This window comes from Plectrocnemia conspersa, unplaced genomic scaffold (genome assembly GCF_051122295.1).
Source record: "Plectrocnemia conspersa isolate PC_06_02 unplaced genomic scaffold, ASM5112229v1 ptg000011l, whole genome shotgun sequence".
NCBI lineage: Eukaryota > Metazoa > Arthropoda > Insecta > Trichoptera > Polycentropodidae > Plectrocnemia > Plectrocnemia conspersa.
This window is the reverse complement of record NW_028277175.1, coordinates 22,859,021-22,879,247: the sequence shown is the minus strand read 5'-3', so window position 1 is coordinate 22,879,247 and position 20,227 is coordinate 22,859,021. Positions and strand designations below refer to the sequence as shown.

The 20,227-nt window shown below is 32.6% G+C and overlaps 3 protein-coding genes across 5 annotated transcripts; 2 read left to right on the top strand and 1 right to left on the bottom strand.

Moving 5' to 3' along the window:
* LOC148229998 (uncharacterized) lies at positions 1-10,185 on the top strand. Of its 2 annotated transcripts, XM_088197328.1 has the most exons (5): positions 1-796; positions 889-1,063; positions 7,997-8,103; positions 8,646-8,816; positions 8,898-10,185. In XM_088197328.1, exons 4-5 carry the CDS (start codon positions 8,766-8,768, stop codon positions 10,053-10,055), a joined length of 1,209 nt encoding a protein of 402 aa, XP_088053454.1. In that variant the 5' UTR covers positions 1-796; positions 889-1,063; positions 7,997-8,103; positions 8,646-8,765; the 3' UTR covers positions 10,056-10,185. The 2 variants fall into 2 exon arrangements, with proteins under 2 accessions (XP_088053454.1, XP_088053453.1); XM_088197327.1 differs by lacking the exons at positions 1-796; positions 889-1,063 and having other exon boundaries at positions 7,860-8,816.
* On the bottom strand, positions 1,543-7,658 carry LOC148229999 (uncharacterized). 2 transcript variants are annotated; one of them, XM_088197323.1, is made up of 2 exons: positions 6,804-7,658; positions 1,543-5,323 (listed from the first exon to the last, which is right to left on the bottom strand). In XM_088197323.1, exon 2 carries the CDS (start codon positions 4,325-4,327, stop codon positions 1,784-1,786), a length of 2,544 nt encoding a protein of 847 aa, XP_088053449.1. In that variant the 5' UTR covers positions 4,328-5,323; positions 6,804-7,658; the 3' UTR covers positions 1,543-1,783. The 2 variants fall into 2 exon arrangements, with proteins under 2 accessions (XP_088053449.1, XP_088053448.1); XM_088197322.1 differs by lacking the exon at positions 6,804-7,658 and adding an exon at positions 5,668-5,867.
* Positions 10,186-17,340: 7,155 nt separating the features above from the next.
* LOC148229997 (uncharacterized) lies at positions 17,341-20,227 on the top strand. Its single transcript, XM_088197324.1, has 2 exons — positions 17,341-17,431; positions 17,493-20,227. The coding sequence occupies exons 1-2, from the start codon at positions 17,381-17,383 to the stop codon at positions 20,136-20,138; spliced, it is 2,697 nt and encodes an 898-aa protein (XP_088053450.1). The 5' UTR covers positions 17,341-17,380; the 3' UTR covers positions 20,139-20,227.

Sequence of the window (20,227 nt, the reverse complement as noted above, 5' to 3'; positions counted from 1 at the left end):
CTTTTTTGGAGAGGTGGCGGGGACGCGGGGTGTTAAACCGTAGTCAAGGCGAGAGAGAGGGGAAGAATGTATATATTACCAGTTGTTAAAAACCACCCGCTTCACAAGTTGAGCGGTGGTGTGGCAACACTGGGAACTGTCAGAACGCCGCCATAATAATACCTATCACAATTTCAAGAGAAAAATTGATTCAATGCGTATTTCAAGATATCACACAACATTACAAAAGCCATCAATGGTTAAGTGAATCATTCAACATGTGATACTAGGCGAAACATATACATATAAATCAGTAGATACTGTTATGAATCAAGACGAAGCAGTCAATTATCCAAATTAATTCTTTAATACAATTGATTTAGCTGGATTGCCACCACACGTCATAAATTTGAAGATTGATGTTCCTGTCACTGTTCATAGAAACGTTGATCCGCCCCATCTTTGCAATAGTACTAGATTGACAGTCAATAAGTTGTTAAAAAATGTCATTGAAGCAACGATTTCAACTGACAAATTCAAAGAAGATGTGCTGCTACCACGCATACCAATGGTTCCAACAGATATGCCATTTCTATTCAAACGATTGCAATTTACAATTAAACTGGCTTTTGAAATAACGATAAACAAATCACAAGGTTAATCAAGGTCAAATATGTGGATTTAATTTGGAGAATCCATGTTTTTCTCATGCTCAAGTATACGTTGTTCCCGTGTAAGAAAATCAAGCGATTTGTTTGTATATGCACCAAATGGAATCACACATCTTATATCCCAGAGCATTGTAATGATCTTCAAGGTAAATAATTCATTAATTTAAATTTATTTAATTAAAATAAAATTAATAATGAATTGAAATTGTATATTTTATTGTTTTCGTAAAATATTCAGATAGCGCTGAAGCTGAAAAAAAAGAAAAAAAAACAATATCAAAAACAAAACAGCAATGAAGCAGAATAAAAAATGAATTATTCCACACAATTCAATTCAAGTGATTTTAATTGAATAAAGGAATTGATTTCAAGCTTACTAATTTAGCAATAGCGAAGCATTGCCGAGTCCGATGGTAAGAAATAAACATGTTCACCGCAAGATACCGCACATCACCTTCTCGTTATGTTATATTATATACTATTAATTTTATTTTGAGAAACGTTAATTTCTGACCTGACATTCTTTAGACTATTCACTCATTAGGTTGTTCACAATATTTCTTATTAAAAAAAAAGTTTTAAAAAAAGTAATATTGAGCGAATTTAACGATAACAGAATACAAAATGATGTATCCAAAGTTTATTATGGTTTATACCCACTTTATTGGTGTATCCAAATAAAATATAAATTACTTAGTAATTCTATTTATGTTTGATAATTGTTGAATGGACTAATAATTTAATCTCAATTTGATTTTTTGTAGAAATTTGACCGAATTTAAACAATTTGTTCTCTGTTTCCATCATCATAAATATTACCAAGAATATTTTTTGATCATCAGTTTAAAATTTTGGATTAAAGTGTGATGGGAAGGGTATCAAATAATATTCCTTTAAATGTTTTAATTTTTTAAATAGCAGTAAATTTACATAAAATATAAACATTAAAAAGTCCATACGGTTTCTTAGCTCAATTGTATGCGTATGAATGCCATCTATTGTATATTAAGTATACAAAAATATTTAAGTGACAACTGTGTGATTAAAATTAATATTAAATTTTACCATGTTCAATGAGTCTACAAAATAAAAATAAATATTTTAAGAAAGTACAATTATATTATTTGTAAAATTTAATGACACTTTTTAGGCTCATTGTGTGTGTTTTTTTTAATGTTATTTGAAGAATGCTTTTCCGAACTATGACTATGGTTTGATCCTTTTCCGATGTTATTATTAGTGTTTCCAGGATGCAGTGATTTTGATTCTAAACTGTGAGATTTTTTAGACACCGTATGTGTATCCGCACAGTGCTTTTTCTTCGATTCAGAGCTATGATCATTGTGTGATCCTTTTCCGGTTTGATTTGCGCTAGATCTAAGATGTAAAGTATTTGATATGGAACTGTGACTATGACTGTGAGATTTTTTAGGCTCATCGTGTATTTCCTTCTTAATGGCGTTCGCAGAATGATTTATTTTAGATTCAGAACTATGGCTGTGGGTCGATTTTCTTCCGGTTTCTTTGATATGTTCTGCTTTTGATTCAGAACTGTGACTTTGATTGTGAGATTTTGTAGCCCCTTTGTGTGCTGTATGTTTGTTGTTACTTTTACAATGCTTTTTATTAGATTCAGAACTATGACTATGGCTAGATTTTCTTCCAACTTTATGACTATTGGTTTTAGAATGCGCTTGTTTTGTTTCCGAGCTATGGCTATGACTGTGATTTTTTTTAGTTTGCTTGTGATTGTTTTTCTTAACATTTTTCAAAGAATGCTTTTTAACACCATGCTTTTTCTTAGATTCAAAACTATGACTGTTTCTTGATATTTTTCCGATTTTACCTGTGTGTTTACGATGCAATTCTTTTGATTCAGAACTACTGCTTCGACTATGTGTTTTTTTAACTGACTTATGTGTTGTTTTTTTACATGTTTTCACGGAATGCTTTTTCACAGAATGCTTTTTCTTAGATTCTGAACTATGACTATTGCTTAATTTTCTTTTAATTTTATGAATATTAGATTTAAAATGCGACTCTTGCGATTCAGAACTATCACTTCGACTGTGAGATTTTTTAGCTATCTTGTGTCCTGCTTTTTTAATGGATTTCAAAGAATGCTTTTTTTTCGATTCAAAGCTATGACTGCTACTTGATTTTCTTCCGGTTTTATGAATAGTGTGTTTGTGATGCGATTCTTTTGATTCAGAGCTATCACTTCGACTGTGCGATTTTTTAGCTATCTTGTGCACAGTTTTTTTAATGGTTTTTACGGAATGCTTTTTTACGACATGCTTTTTCTTGTGATGTTCAGAACTATGACTGCTACTTGACTTTTTTTTAATTTTATGAATATTGTGTTTGTGTTGCAATTCTTTAGATTCGGAACTGTTGCTTCGACTGTGAGATTTTTTAGTTATCTTATGCATTGTTTTTTTATGGGTTTTCACTGGATGCTTTTTCACTGCATGCTTTTTCTTATGTTGTTCAGAACTATGGCTGATGCTTGCTTTTCTTCCAATTTTATGATTGTGGTGCAATTCTTTTGATTCTGAGCTATTGCTTCTGCTGTGAGATTTTTTAGCTATCTTGTGCGTTGTTTTTTTATCAGTTTTTACAGAATGCTTTCTCACTGCATGCTTTTTCTTATGTTCGAAACTATGACTGCTACTTGATCTTTTTCCAATTTTATGATTGTGATGCAATTCTTTTGATTCCGAACTATTGCTTCGACTGTGTGATTTTTTACCAAATTTATGTATTGATTTTTTTGAATGCTTTTTCTTCGATTCGAAACTATGACTGTTGCTTGATTTTCTTCCAATTTTATGGATATTATGTTTATGATGCGCTTCTTTTGATTCGGAGCTATCACTTAGACTGTGAGATTTCTTAGCTACCTTGTGAATTACTCTTTTAATGTGTTTTACGGAATGCTTTTTCTTAGATTCAGAACTATGACTATTACTTGAATTTCTTCCGAATTTCTTAGTTATTAAATGTAATTCTTTTGATTCGGAGCTATCGCTTTGACTGTGGGATTTTTTAATTATCTTATGCAAATGTTTTTTCTTTGCTTCGAAACTATGACTGTTATTGCTTCTCAAGTGCGATTCTTTTGATTCAGAGCTATCGCTTTGACTTTGAGCGATCTTGTGTCTAGTTTGAATGATGGTGTTCACGGAATGTTTATGCTTTGATTCAAAACTATTACTTATGCTCGATCTTCCTCCGAATTTATTTGAATTGTGTCCGAAATAAAATTCTTTAGATTCGAAACTAAAGCTATGACTGCGTGATTTTTTAACAACTTTGTGTATGGCTGTATTATGCTTGTTCTTCGATTCAAAACTATGACTAATGCTTGATCGTCCCCCAAATTTATGTAAATTGGGTCTGAAACGAAATTCTCTGGATTCCAAACTAAAGCTTCGACTGTGAGATTTTTCAGCAACTTTGTGTATAGTTATATCAATTGAATTCACCATATGTTTTTTCTTTGATTCGAAACTATCACTCAAACTTCCGCGTTTATGTATATTGTGTCTGAAATGCGATTCTAAATTATGGCTTTGACTATGAGATTTTGTTGCCACTTTGTGCATGTTTCCATGAATGTGATTTCCAAAATGTTTGTTTTTCGATTCAGAACTATGACTCGATCTTCGGAACATATGAACATTGTTTCTGAAATGCGATTCATTCGATTCTAAACTATGGCTTCGATTATGAGATTGCTTAGTGTGATTAATGCTATTCACGGAATGTCTATTTTTCGATTCAAAACTATGAGTATTGCTTCCGAGCTTATGAACATTATGTCTGAAATGCGAATGGTTTGATTCTAAGCTATGGTTTTGGCTGTGAGATTTTTTAACAATTTTGTGTACAGTTGTATCACTGGTGTTGATGAAATGTTTTCTCTTTGATTCAAAACTATGACTTTGAAGCTTATAAGCATTGTGTTTGGAATGCGAGTCTATATTATGGCTTTGAATGTGAGATGTTTCTGCCACTTTGTGTATGTTTTCATTAATGTGATTCACGGAATGTTTGTTTTTTGATTCAGAACTATGACTTGCTCTCCTGAGTATATTATTTCTAAAATGTGGTTCCTTAGATTCTGAACTATAGTTTCTACTATGAGATTGTTTAACCCCCCTATGAATGGTATCCGCAGAATGCTTTTTCTTTGATTCAGCACTATGGCTATTGCTATTACTAATATGAATATTTATATCGAAATGCGCATCTCTTTGATGTATTTCTTTAGATTCAAAATTATGGCTGTGGTGGTTATGTGAGATTTTGTTGTTATTTGATTCAAAACTTTTACTATGTGACTTTATATAATTATGTGTATTGCCAGTATGTGCGTGAATCGATTTTGAACAACCATGATGATTGTCAATGTGGTTTTCTTCTCCAATTGGTTTGGTTATAACATGATGTAATGGTGTGGTTTCTAATCCATGAACTGATGGATGATGGATGTGATGGGGAGCATGGGATGTAGCTCCAGAATGTGCTACAGCGTGTGTTTCAACGTGTGCTCCAGCATGTGCTCCACCATGTGCTCCACTGTGTACTCCACCGTGTGCTCCAGCGTGTGCTCCAGAGTGTGCTCCAGAGTGTGCTTCATGATGATGTAAGACGGAAGAATTCACGTTCTAAATAAATAAATTAACACTTATGATAAAAGACTCAATAACGTATTAAAAATATGTGTAAAAAAACGTACAAAGCACGATGCCCGATATTGATTCTTATTTTTTTTATATTATCTTATAAATATTTCTGATCTTAAAATATTTAGAGTTCAGCAATATTTAAAAGATTTTGGTAAAGTACATAATAAACAAAATAATCTCATCTACATATGTTTTAAAATAGAAATTGAAAATTTAAAATATCTGCCTAGTCAGCCTATTAGAAAGGTTAGATTGACCACTCTCATTTTAAAAGTAAGCAACTATGTACGAGTTTTAAAAAAATAGTAAAACTCAAAACTTACTCTTACTACTGCCAAGCACAAAAGTAACAGTAAGTCAATTCTGATTTTCATCGTAGCTGATCTTCTTCAACTACCGAAGTTCAATCAATGTGTGTTGACTCGCACTGATTTCTATGGCTATATATTGCCATCAAATTGGTATGTCAGAATCTTTCCGAATAAAAATAATTCAAAGGAATCAATGTACAAACATGTAATGAATTAAATTTGCAACAAAACATCTCAAGCATTTGGTGAGTTATTGTGATATGCTACATTTTGTTTGTCATGTGGAACGTGAATATTGGATTCAATTAGCTCTTTTGATTTATAGGAATGTTTTCAACGAAATCAGTGTTTAACAATTGTAAATATTATAAGTGTGCGTGCTTTTGGCGGACATTTTTTGATTGTATTTTTAAGACTGGCAAAACACCTAAACCATTTTTGTTATGTCATTGTTTCTTTTTAACTCTTTGTTAATTATAAACGCAAATATAGAATTCAGTTAGGTATTCAATAATTATTTAAGATAATGTGTGTTTATTTTGAATCTATTGAGTTGAAAAAATACAGATTTTTGTTTTGCGTCACGTTTTCAACTGTTTGTTTTCTTACATATTTTGGGTCTTTTGTTTGCAAATCACACCGTAGTACATTTTTTTTGCCATAAAGACTTAATAAATGATATGGATTATTATGAAGAATATAACGCTAATATCATCTGTAGTAATTGTAGTTTTTAAATACGATTTTCTTTTTAGATGAATACACTTTTTTGCACTGACATCCTTAGATTATGGATAGAATGAATGTTGTTATTATCGATCGTTGCATCATCCCATACAAATTGCAGCAAATATGTCTTCTCGCTTAAAATCATAAGTAATACAATATATATATATATATATATATATATATATATATATATATATATATATATATATATATATATATATCGATAATTAAATACACGAAATCTTCTAGCAAACATTTTATTATCTTCGGAAATCGAAAATTAAATATTCTCATAATATGCGCAAATGTAACGATACTTCTTTTAGTAAGAACTTTTCAATAAGTAAGGTTCTTCCTTATTTTTAGTATCTATAAAAAAAACATTTAAAATATACAAATAACACAGTAAAAATAATAACCGTAATAGATACACCATTGTGATAAAACCAGTTCTTCAAATAATATCATAATAATCTAGATCCCAGAATAAAAATTGTTAGATTATCTAATTATCTATGTAATTTGACATCTTTTTATAAAATATATTGGTTTAAACAATAATGATTTTAATTTATTGTGACCATGTAAATATATCACCATTTATCAATATAATACAATATGCAACGTCACATACCATTATATAATTTTCAGAATAGAACAGATAAATCAAAATTATTAAAAGTACAAATATTGTAGAATTCATTGTTTAAATTTCTGTACAATGATCACATTTGTGTATTGAAATATACAATGTTGTATCAACTTAAGATTAACAAAAGGTTTATTATATTATATTTGCTGTATCTGTAAATATTCAAAAACGCCTATCAAAGGAATATTAGCATAATTCGCAGATGCTCATTAATTAGTAAATAAGGTATCGTTTCGATCAATTTGAATCAAATAAAGTATGGCTATAATAAATAGTTTTAATATTAATAATTAATAAAATTATTAAGCTTAAGATTAATAATATCTTTTTATTATACTTAACTTGGGACATGAGCTAGTAATAATTAAACGTATTCCTCTAAAACCAGATGTGCTAAAGCTTTATGTTTTTTTTTTGTCGTAGTCACTGGCTCAGAAGTGTAATATTTTATAGAATATTTAGATATTATTATGGCAATGTTTTATATTTATGTATTATTATTGCAATATGGCAATCTACTATAATTTTTTAAATGTAAGTAGTAAAAGCTGTTAAATATATATTATTTTTTTACTGACTGGGAGTTGAAAAACAAATTGAAATACTGGTGTTACTCATATAATATATTTTTTTATTTTAATAATTATTTGTAATATATTTTTATATATATTCTATTTAATGCGCTTTTTGTTAAAAATCTGTTTTGCGATGTTTTGTGAATTTAAGCTTGGAATCCAGATGTATACTCAGGTACTTGACACTCGGCCACCATTAAATGCTTATTTTTAATTCATGTTTAAATTTAATAGATAGATGCCTAGATTATCTGCGTCTTGTAAAAATTATTGCTATTATTCAGGTTTGGTAACTTTTTTGCAATTAAGATTGTAGTATTAGTTATGACAGCTGTGTTGACAGCATACATTAGTATTCATTAAAAATATTATGTTAATTATATAGAAAGAAGAAGAACGGTCCAAGCAAAATAGACTGTGGGACTCCAGCTGGAATTTTTCGCGGTATCGATAGTTCATTATTAGCGAAACAAGATAGCTTCGACCTTTAAGGTATGAGCATATTATGGGAATAATATAATTAAGGTCCTTATATTTAGATAATTTTTAGGATAAGAATGCTTCTTATACATCTAGCATTATTAATCCAGTATTTTGTTCACGTTTTAATTATCAAAAATAAGTTGATTTTTCAGCCTGATAAGTTGAATGCGTTCGTTTTTTATGTATCATTAAAAAAAAATATTCTTTAAATGTAAAACTGAGAAGCATTAATAATCGCTTTGAAAGTCGAATTTGTTAAAGGCATAGTATTACTATAAAATCATTATAACTAAAAATATAGTAATAATAGATTTAAATTTATTATTATTATCAAATATCAATATATTTGACCAGCAAAATGTACGTTTACATCTTCTTAAAAATACAAAGTTCTATATTTTAATCATCCCTATTTTTATTATTGGATTATTCACATAGTCTTTACAATGTCGGAACAAAGGTTTCAATATGTTTATTATCAGCGTATTATCAAACTTCTGCTGTACAAATTAATTATATATGCGTATTTGATTTTTACACATGCTCAATAGAATTACCGAAATAGGCATATGTGTGAAATCATATAAAATGCGGTTAAAAATCACATCTATCATTAATTGAGTTGAAGCTTCAGTAGTATTACCATTAAAGCAATACAATACAGTAGCAACATGTCGAGCAAGACACTTCTTTTCTTCTTCGCCTGCTTCGTCGCAGCTCAGGTATAGTTGTTTTCTAAAAATACTTTTTTTAATTTTACATATGAATATATAGCAAATAATATAATTTGTTTAATTTATTAGGTAATCGAAGGATTGGGAATTCCTCCACCATGCGGTACCAGGACAAGTAGAATTAGTGGCTGCAAAGGAAGCGAAAGTCGTGAATTGATATCACCGCCATGTAATAACGCTTGCGCTGGTGCAACAGCTTCAGCTGCAGCCAGCGCCTCCGCTTCGGCTACATCCAGTGCAGCAGCTAAAGCAGCTGCATCGGCTAAAGCTGCTGCCGCAGCTACAGCTTCCGCATACGCTCAAGCATCTGCAAGTGCTCAAGCTTACGCTTCCGCTCAAGCTTCAGCATTAGCTAAAGCCCAGGCTGCTGCCAGTGCTGCAGCTAGTGCTACCGCAACTGCTCAAGCTAGTGCAACTGCCGCTGCAAGCGCTTCCGCTACTGCTAATGCTGCTGCCAATAGCGCAGCTTGCGCTGCAGCCGTAGCTGCTGCTGAAGCTAAAGCTGCTGCCTCTGCTAAAGCCGACGCTGCGGCTAAGGCTGCTGCCGCCGCTCAGGCCTGCGCTGCTGCTGATGCCAGAGCTGCTTCCACTGCTCAAGCTGCTGCTGCTGCTAAGGCTCAAGCGTCCGCCAAGGCTTCTGCTTCCGCCTCAGCCACCGCGGCCGCCAACGCTGCCGCTAGTTCATCGGCTGCCGCTAGCGCTACAGCTTCCGCGTATTCAAGTGCCTCAGCTGATGCTGCTGCTGCTGCAACCGCCAGAGCATCTGCCGCGGCAAGTGCTTCCGCAAGTGCTCAAGCTGCCGCCAACGCCAGTGCCGCCGCTGACGCGAGTGCTTCCGCTGACGCTACCGCCTCCGCCCAAGCCAGTGCTACCGCCTATTCAGCTTGTTGCAACTCCGGCCCTGCTCCTAGACCTCCCAGATCTGCAGGACCTTCTAGTGCCACAGGAGCTAATGGTGCCGCCGCAGCCAACGCCGCCGCCGAAGCTAGCGCAAAGGCTGCCGCCAATGCCGCCGCAAACGCAAACGCAACAGCTGCAGCTAATGCCGCTGCAAATGCCGCCGCTAATGCCGCTGCTAATGCCTCCGCCAATGCCGCAGCTAATGCCGCTGCTAATGCTTGTGCTGATTCTAGTTCCAACGCTTGCAGTGATTCTACCAGCACCGCCGCATCCGATGCATGCGCAGATGCTGGCACAGTTTCCGATGCCGGATCGATTGACTGCTAAACTATCATTCGATTAATCAGCTTTTTCCTCAAATTCTTTCTTGTGACCTATTATTGCCTTTTTCTTACCCTTTTCTCGTTTTTTTTATAATGATTAATTATTAAAATAAAGACCGATATTAATATGCAAATATAATTTTACTGACTACTCTTTCTAACAACATTTTTATTTCACAAATATGATCTGCATTAGTCTGCAGCGGCTCTACTCTGTGTATGATCCATCCGTCACTACTAGGGACTGCAACAAAACCGGAATTTCAAAACCGGTATTACCGAAAGAAAAATACTGATTTTACTTTATTTTTATTATTATTATTATTTTAATTAATTGCCATTAAAATTATTATTTTAATTATTTGACCGAAAATATAATCCGAGTACAGCTCGCATGATTCGCCATGTTTATTGATTAACAAAACCAAAGCATCACCTAAAATAGCCCAGCAACTACACATAAGGATTCCGTTTTGTGAATGTATTTTATACAGGTACATATATGAGAGGGAGAAGCGATATAAGCGCGTATGCCATATGTACCTATTGACTTTGTTGTCTCACTTTCTTTTTAAAGGACATTCATTGATTCGTCATCGCTGTTATTCATTTTTGAAGTACAGTGTTACACGGATAGTTTTTGATTTTATTATCTAGGATTTATTTTAAAAAGAAAAGTAACAATTATTATGAAAATTAAATTTATTGTATTATTGTTTTTCGGTTAGGTTAATTAATTATGGTTCATTTAATATTTTTAGAATAATGTCAAAACTTAGAAAAAGAAAACCACTTTCCGCCCAATCAAAGGAAATAAATTTATAATGTCTACCAATTTATAGAGGACTCTTTGTAATATCATAATTGTGTGTTTTAAGAATAAAAAAATAAATAATATTCTGAGCGAAATTGTTTTGAGTCACATTCTACACGCATACAGCTACAAACCGGAATCCTTATCCCGAGCGTACTCTACATACATATACATATATGTACATATATACTTTGGTGGCTGGTGACAATTGAAACAGATGGGGCCAGGGGTCGAAATAAATGTTTTTTATTTTACAAACTGAATTTTTTTATAAAAGTTAAAAAGTTAAAAAACGCTAAATGCACAATACTGGTACCATGGCTCCCACATCCTAAAGCGGGCTTCCATGTCAAAATGTTTATCGGACCCCCTCCTCTTACCGAAATGCCGATATTTTTAAACTAAATAGTTATACTGTTCCTTTTTATTTAAATAAAAGAAAAAAAATATTTTTCAAATAATTAATTAATTAAAATTAAAACATACAACTTTTCTGCGTGAACCGGTGTGAAAGAGTTTTAAAAAAATCATGTTTTCACAATAAGCACTTGGGAGTAATTGGATGAAGAATTACCTAATAATACACAAATTTTAAATGAAATTCTTAATTAAGATAAAAGCATAATATTTATATTATTGGTATACGTCGTAAAGATAATTAAATAACTTATCGATCTCGTAACGAATAGGGAAAAAATAATTTTATAAAATCGATCGCTGTCGGGCTTTTTCGCCAGCCCCACCCATGAGTGGTACATAGCCATTTTCCTTGTTTACAATTGGTAAAGTTATACAATAAAAAAATATCCGCAAGTATAATAAAATTCAAGGAAAAATATGATAATAAAGTATACATACTTATATAAAATATAACATATACAGAATTTAATAAACCTAACCCTGTAGACCTGAAATTATTGACATTGCAGTAGACTTAACTGCGTCAAAGCAATATGTGCTTAGGCGTTTTATGTTTGTATTTGAATTTAAGTTTTGTTTTGTTGTAATCACCGATCCTTGAGATTAGTGGATTTGCAAAGTCTCGCAAGATACTTTTGTAGTATTTTTCAGTTTGATAATAACAATATTCTTTAATGGTAGGAATTAAATATCTTGTGTGGAGTTTTTTAAGGTTAGTATAAAACAGTGTATTATCATATTTTTTATGATTTTATTTTATGTATTATTTTTTATGTTTTATTTTTTACGTATTTTTTATTTATTTTTATGTATTTTTCATGTATTTTTATGTATTATTTTTATAGTTTTATTGTAGATAACTTGAAGCTATTTAAAATTAGTATTACTCGCGTTATTCCACACTGGACAAGCGTAAGCTAAAACAGGTCTGATTAATTGTATATATTGACTAGGATTTCATTTCTTATAGTTAGCGCGCTTTTTCAATTAAATATTGCGTTTGAAGCCGCAATGGGGCCAAATCCTTTTGACCGAATCCAGTTATATGTTTGTTGAATTAAAGTCCAAGTTTATGTAAGTATTTAACGCTTGCTCTCCATTCATTGTTATGCCCTTGTTCACTCTTAATGAGTGCAGGCAAGGGTTGTCTACGTTTGGTGAATATTACTGTTTCTGTTTTTCTTGATTCATTTTAATTCTCCATTTAATAAAAAAATATTTAAGTTTTCAGGAGATTTTTTTGAAGTTTTTTAGACCATAATAACTAGTTAGATCATCGTACACTGATAGATTAGTATTTTTTAAATTGGAATATTATAAGCATATAGAATGAAAAGAAACGGCCTAGGTATACTTCTGTAGTACACCAGCTGGTATATACATGTAGTGACAAATCATAATAAGTTTTTTAATAAAGAAATACTGAAGAAACAAAGATACAAACATAACTAAGAAAATAAATAACGTATGTATGTATATGTATATGTATATGTGTATGTGTATGTATATGTATATGTATATGTATATGTATATTTATATGTATATGTATATGTATATGTATATGTATATGTATATGTATATGTATATGTATATGCATATGCATATGCAAATGTATATGTATATGTATATTTATACGTATATGTATACGTATACGTATATGCATATGCATATGTATATGTATGTGTATACGTATACGTATTATTTTTTTCTTACAATAGCTGAAAAAACGATCGAAAATAAATTCATAAATAAACCACAAAAGGTCTGAGAACAATTAATTAATCAAATTGGCAATAAAAATTTAGAATTTCTCACTGTAAAACTCTAAGATCAAGTATTCTTTTGATTTTAAAAGTTGTGAAAACGGCTCATATTATCAAATTACCTATTTCTTTGATGGAAAATTTTGCTGATAAGAAATATTTACAATCCGATGAAACTTTTTTTTTTTAGATTAAGAAAAGTGTTTTTTAAAATATAATTATATCCCTTTTATGTGCTTTTGTTTTTTTCCTGAGAAACAATGTTTATTCTCGGATAAAAAATTGTACAAAATTACAAATACTTCAAATTGCACTGTTTTAAAATATAACCTATGTAAACCTTTAATTATTGATTATGTTTTACTTAGGATATTGAAAATTATTATAAAGTGGCAAATTTAAATTGTTCATTTGTAGGAATGTTTGAATAGCCATACCACGAGAAAGAAGAGTAGAATAAAGGTTCAATTAATTTTGTAGAAGTTTTTAGATTTTGGACTTTGTCTGTTATTGAAGCTGTAGTTTCTACTTATATTGTGAGCTACTTAAATGATGTACGTATAAATCTTTTATATATTTAACAACATCGGCTTATAACTTACATAATTATACCAAGCAACTAGCTGTCGGTACTTCACTGTCGTGAGGTACCGAAGCTAGCAACTGTGCGAATACCGGAATCTCAACTTTTTGGGTTTTAAATATTATTTTTCTTCGTTCTGATTTTTTAACCCATTTTTATATTTAATGGTTGAAATTAGACATTAAAACCACTGTGTAGCTGATAACAAGGATATAACATTATATCCTTGTCTGTATTGCGTATTGCAAAGCATGACAAAATAAATTGTTTTCTTCAACTTCACTATCTTACCAATAGCTCGCAATAGCAATTAAGGGGCACCCAAAGGGGCAATGGCGTTTTATGAATAAGTACAATAGCATACAGACACATTAAATGCACAATACTGGTTCATAGCTATTTCCAATGTTTACAATCGGTTCAGTTATACAATTGCATAAAAAATTTTATAGTATTCTAAATTTAAGGAAAAATAGATAAGACCTTTTACAAATTTAAAAAAGAAATAAAAAAAAAATGAAGAAAAATAAATATATACAATATATAAAATATAACACATACAAAATTAAATAAACCTAATCCTATAGACTTAAAACTAATGACATTGCAATTGGCTTAACTGCATTAAACAATATGTTCTTAGGCATTTTATGTTTGTGTTTAAGTTTTGTTTTGTCGTAATCGCCGATTCTTGATATTATTGTGTTTATATGGTCTCGTGAGATATTTTTATTGTATATTTCAGTTTAATATTATTTAATGGTAGGAATTAAATATCTGGTGTGGAGTTTTTTAGGGTTAGTATAAAACGGTGTATTATAAATTATTTTAAGGATTTATTTTCAATTACTTGTAGTTTATTAAAATTACAAGCTGGACACGCGTAAGTTGAAACAGGTTTGATTAATTGTCTATAGACTAAGATTTTATTTTTTATTGTAAGCGCGCTTTTCTATTAAATATTGATTTTAGAGCCACAATGGCGCTAAACACTTTTGACTGAAGTTCAGTTATCCTGTTCAGGTGTATACCCTGGAACATACCAGGTGTATACCCATTTATTTATTTATTTATTAAAATTATAACCATCGTCACGATAGTCAAAAGTACAAATACATCATAATACATACAAATATAAACAAGACAAAACAACAGACACAAATCACCTCAACATGTGTGCATTGTCCCATACGAACTGAACCAAAACTCCATATGTGCAAGAGAAAATGTCAATATTTCTATGGACAGAATTGAGCAGATGAATAGCCTTGGCCAGAGAAGAGTTGGCAAGTGCTCCAGTTCTAGACTTTACAGGCAAGAATAGTGGACGCGACCGAGAACTATAACCACCTTCAGGAGCCCACATTTGAAGCTGCTCGAGCACTGAAGGATTGTCTACGATGCCCTCGAGCAATTTCCAGAAGTGTTTAATTACATAAACACTTCTGCGAGTCGACAAAGAAACGTATCCCAGGGCTCCCAAAATAAAAGCACTGGGAAACAAGAATGGATAATACCCGTATTCCTTCAAGTATAAATATCGAAGAAATTTACATTGTACTTTTTCCAGCTTCAATTCATTACATTGATTCATTACGCCTGGGATCCAAATGATGGAGCTAGTTTCTAGTATGCTGCGGACTAGAGTATCATAAAGAGTGCGCAATACTAAAGTATTCTTGAAGTAACGCGCATTTCTCAAGATAAAACCGAGCATTTTTAAGGATTTGCTATGAGTCTCTGCAATGTGCTGGCTAAATTTCCAACGTTCTTCGAAAGTCACTCCTAAATCCTTAGTTGAAGAAAACCTTTCCAGAAAATATCCGTCTAGATGGTATTAATATTTTGCCGGTGTTAACGACCTTGAAAATGAAATTGTGTGACATTTATTTACAAGCCCATTTCCATATAGAGTTGAGATCCTCCTGTAGGTCGAGGGAATCAGAAATCGAATGCATTTTCTTGTAAATTTTCAAGTCATCTGCATATAATAAAAAAATCTGAATGCTCTATTGCTGTGTCTATGTCATTAATGAACAATAAAAACAACAATGGACCCAAATTGGATCCTTGAGGTACTCCAGTAGGGGTTGTATATTTTGTTCTGAAAAAGAGTTATTATACTTGACGAATTGATATCTATTGGTCAAGTAACTTGAGAATAGATTTATGAGATCTTCAGAAAACTCGAAATTAGATAACTTTTTTACAAGTAAAGCATGGTTAACTTTATCAAATGCTTTTTCAAAATCTGTGTATATGACATCCACTTGTACACCAGAGTCCAATGATTTTGAAACATAGTTAGACAAAATCATTAGATTAGTGACAGTGGATCGAGATTTACGAAAACCATGTTGTTGGTCGAGAAGCATACACCTGCAATGATTAAAAATGTATTTATGCAAAACAATTTCAAATAATTTTGCAGGTGATGAGATCAAAGCTAATATTTGGAGATGTAATGACAAAACTGTGCGCCTGTTTCTAACCATACGCTTATTATTTAGATATTGGAAAATTTAATGATTTTTTTAGGCAAACTAAGCTGTTGTAGACATCAACAGATACTTCATTAAAATTATAAGTTGAAACAAACAGTTTTAAATATTGACTGTTTCTGCGCGCATCTCAAGTAAATCTATCAACGGTTTGACATATTTGCAATCGCTGACAGTTTGATATTAATTATACAATTAACTAGATCTTCCCTCGTTCCAAAATTTATAAAATAAGGTCGAAATATTTTATTATTTATGATATTTTTTGTCAAAGCCAACTTTAATCCTGCTAAAAAAAAAATTTAAACATTAAATATTAAATATTGTTTTAAATTATCTCGTAGATTAGAACTATCGTTTACACACGGATGATCTCATTTTAGTTTACAATATTTTATATTAAAATGGCGATGACTAAAATCGCTGAAATACATTTATTGTTAGCTCATATCATTCTGCAGATGAATAAATAAAATACATGTTTTACCTGAAACATAAATATGTCAATTATGTACAGAAATTCAAACTGTTTTAATTTATTTTAGATGAGATTACATAAAGTTCTGATGAACGTCACTAATTTTTCTAAATCTAAAGGAAGGGTATGCAACTGCTTTCGTTTTGGCTTCGATCAATAGTACTATCTAAGGAAAGCGTGTTTTAAATATATTTACAAAAAAAAATCTCAATCTTTTTAATTAGCCTGTGGAATGCGATTGAGATTCGTACTTCTGCGGTGACGCAATTTTTGTCTTATTGTGGTTATATGTACACTCAAGCGAGCAAGTCTTTAAAAAATATTAATCTTATGACTTTCTCTTTACTCTTAAAATTTTAGTGTCATTGCTACAAGTAATAAATATTGTGGCACATTACTTATTTGCAGAAATAAGAAGATTTTGCGATATTGCTGTTAATATTGCAATAATTATTCGAATAATATGAAATCGCTGCACAGTTTTACTCAACCGATGCTGCTCTTCACAACAATTTGCGTTTGCATCAATCAATTTGTTTAAACATAAATTACTTAGTTGTGTCAATTTTAAACTTAAGACAAAGAATTAAATATTTACTCTATACAATTACATCTAAAACAATATATTACTAATTTGACGTATTTGCTTGATTGGTATACAATGGTAAATACGCAACTTTTTCGCACTAATCTGAAATCATATAAAATGCGGCCGACAGCGATCTCATTCACAAACACTTTAGGTTTACACTAATTAACTCCAAGCCAAGATGTCGAGCCAAATCGCATTGTTCTTCTTAGCCTGCTTTGTAGCAGCACAAGTAAGTAAACCTACACGATTTAATCTATAATGCTACATTTTAATCAATGACTATCTTGCAGGTTGTAAATGCGAGTCCCATCGGAGACTGTTCTTGCAAGGCGGACTCAATGTCTATAGTAACTAGTGTAAGCAAATCTAATACCGATAACAAAGGGGCTGGAAACAATGGAAATGATGGAAACAATGGAAACGATGGAAACAATGGAAACGATGGATACAATGTAAACTACGGAAACAATGGAAACAATGGGAACGACGGAAACATTGGAAACAACGGAAACAATGGAAACAATGGAAACAATGGAAACGGTGGAAACAGTGGAAACAATGGAATTAATGAAAACTATGGAGCTAATGCAAAAGACGCTGCTAAATCGATTGCTGTTAGTGCATCTAAAGCTGTAGGTGAAGCAAAAAAAGCAACTAAAATTGTTACTGGCGCAAAGAGCGCTGCTGAATCCATAGTAAACTCCAACAACGGAATCAGTGGATTCAGTGGAAACAATGGAAACAATGGAAACAATGGTAACAACGGAAACAATGGAATGAATGGCAACAATGGAAACGGTGGAAACAATGGAAACAATGGAAACAGTGGAAACAATGGAAACAATGGAAACGATGGAAACAATGTAAACAGTGGAAACAATGGAAACGGAGGAATCAATGGAAACAATGGAAACGGAGGAATCAATGGAATCGATGGAATTAATGGAATCAATGATAACTATGGTGGTAAAGCAAAAGACGTAGTCGAGACCTGTAAAGCTAAAGCTGCTGACGCTAAAAGCACTGTCGAATCAAAGGTTTCTTATGCAACTAAAATTGTCGCTGGCACAAAGGACACTGTTGAATCCATAGTAAACTCTAACAACGGAATCAGTGGAAACAATGGAAACAATGGAAACAATGGAAACAGTGGAAACGGTGGAAACAATGGAATGAATGGAAACAATGGAAATGGTGGAAACAATGGAAACAATGGAAGCAATGGAAACAATGGAATCAATGGAATCGATGGAATTAATGGAATCAATGATAACAATGGTGGTAAAGCAAAAGACGTAGTCGAAGCCTGTAAAGCTAAAGCTGCTGACGCTAAAAGCACTGTCGATTCAAAGGTTTCTTATGCAACTAAAATTGTCGCTGGCGTAAAGGACACTGTTGAATCCATAGTAAACTCTAACAACGGAATCAGTGGAAACAATGGAAACAATGGATCGAATGGAAACAATGGAAACGCTGGAAACAATGGAAACAATGGAAACAATGGAAACGGTGGAAACAATGGAAACAATGGAATGAATGGAAACAATGGAAACAATGGAAACGGTGGAAACAATGGAAACAATGGAATGAATGGAAACAATGGCAATGGTGGAAACAATGGAAACAATGGAAACGGAGGAATCAATGGAATCGATGGAATTAATGAAATCAATGATAACTATGGTGGTAAAGCAAAAGACGTAGTTGAGGCCTGTAAATCTAAAGCTGCTGACGCTAAAAGCACTGTCGAATCAAAGGTTTCTTATGCAACTAAAATTGTCGCTGGCGCAAAGGACACTGTTGAATCCATAGTAAACTCTAACAACGGAATCAGTGGAAACAATGGAAATAATGGAAACAATGGAAATAATGGAAACAATGGAAACAACGGTAACAATGGAAATGGTGGAAACAATGGAATGAATGGAAACAATGGAAATGGTGGAAACAATGGAAACAATGGAAATAATGGAGTCAATGGAATTAATGGAATCAATGAAAACTATGGAGCTAAAGCAAACGACGTAGTCGAGGCCTGTAAAGCTAAAGCTACTGACGCCAAAAGCGCTGTCGAATCAAAGGTTTCTTATGCAACTAAAATTGTCGCTGGAGCAAAGGACACTGTTGGATCCATAGTCAACTCAAACAACGGAAACAATGGATTAAATGGAATTAATGGATTCGATGGAATTAATGGAAACAGTGGAAACAATGGAAACAACGGAAACAATGGAATGAATGGAAACAATGGAAACAATGGAAACAATGGAAACAATGGGAACAATGGAATCGGTGGAATCACTGGAAACAATGGGAACAATGGAATCGGTGGAATCACTGGAAACAATGGAAACAATGGAATGAATGGGAACAATGGACTCGGTGGAATCACTGGAAACAATGGAAACAATGGAAACGGTGGAAACAATGGACTCGGTGGAATCACTGGAAACAATGGAAACAATGGAATCGGTGGAAACAATGGAATCAATGAAAACTATGGAGCAATTGCAAAAGACACTGCTGGATCGTTTACCTCTGGTGCGACTAAAGCAGCTGGAGATAAAGTTGCATGGGCAAGCAAATCTGCTGCTGACGCCAAAGGTGTTGTCGTATCCAAGATAGCTGGAGCTAGAGACATTGTTGAATCAAAGACTACGTATGCAACCAAAGTTGTCGCTGGCGCAAAGGACACTGTTGCATCCATAGTTAACTCCAGCAACGGAAACAGTGGAATCGGTGGAATCGGTGGAATCGGTGGAATCGGTGGAATCGGTGGAAGTAATGGAAACAATGGAAACAATGGAAACAATGGAAACAATGGAAACAACGGAAACAATGGAAGCAATGGAATGTCTGATGACTCTTGTAGCTGTTCCTGTAACAGTAATGCTTCGGCATCACCTAAAGGAGTATTTTCAGTCTTTTCTCTATAGATGATGATCTGCTCACGTTATAAATATGTCTTCTGAAAAAATATTTAATTCCGTCTTTGTCATCTGCATCAATAAATATTTTTTTATTA

Coding starts and splice junctions, on each gene's coding strand:
- LOC148229999 (XM_088197322.1), bottom strand. CDS start 5,718: ATGAAAATCAGAATTGACTTACTGTTACTTTTGTGCTTGGCAGTAGTA. Junction 5,324..5,667: donor TGTGCTTGGCAGTAGTAAGA/GTAAGTTTTGAG, acceptor TTATTTATTTAG/AACGTGAATTCTTCCGTCTT.
- LOC148229998 (XM_088197328.1), top strand. CDS start 8,766: ATGTCGAGCAAGACACTTCTTTTCTTCTTCGCCTGCTTCGTCGCAGCT. Junction 8,817..8,897: donor CCTGCTTCGTCGCAGCTCAG/GTATAGTTGTTT, acceptor TTAATTTATTAG/GTAATCGAAGGATTGGGAAT.
- LOC148229997 (XM_088197324.1), top strand. CDS start 17,381: ATGTCGAGCCAAATCGCATTGTTCTTCTTAGCCTGCTTTGTAGCAGCA. Junction 17,432..17,492: donor CCTGCTTTGTAGCAGCACAA/GTAAGTAAACCT, acceptor ACTATCTTGCAG/GTTGTAAATGCGAGTCCCAT.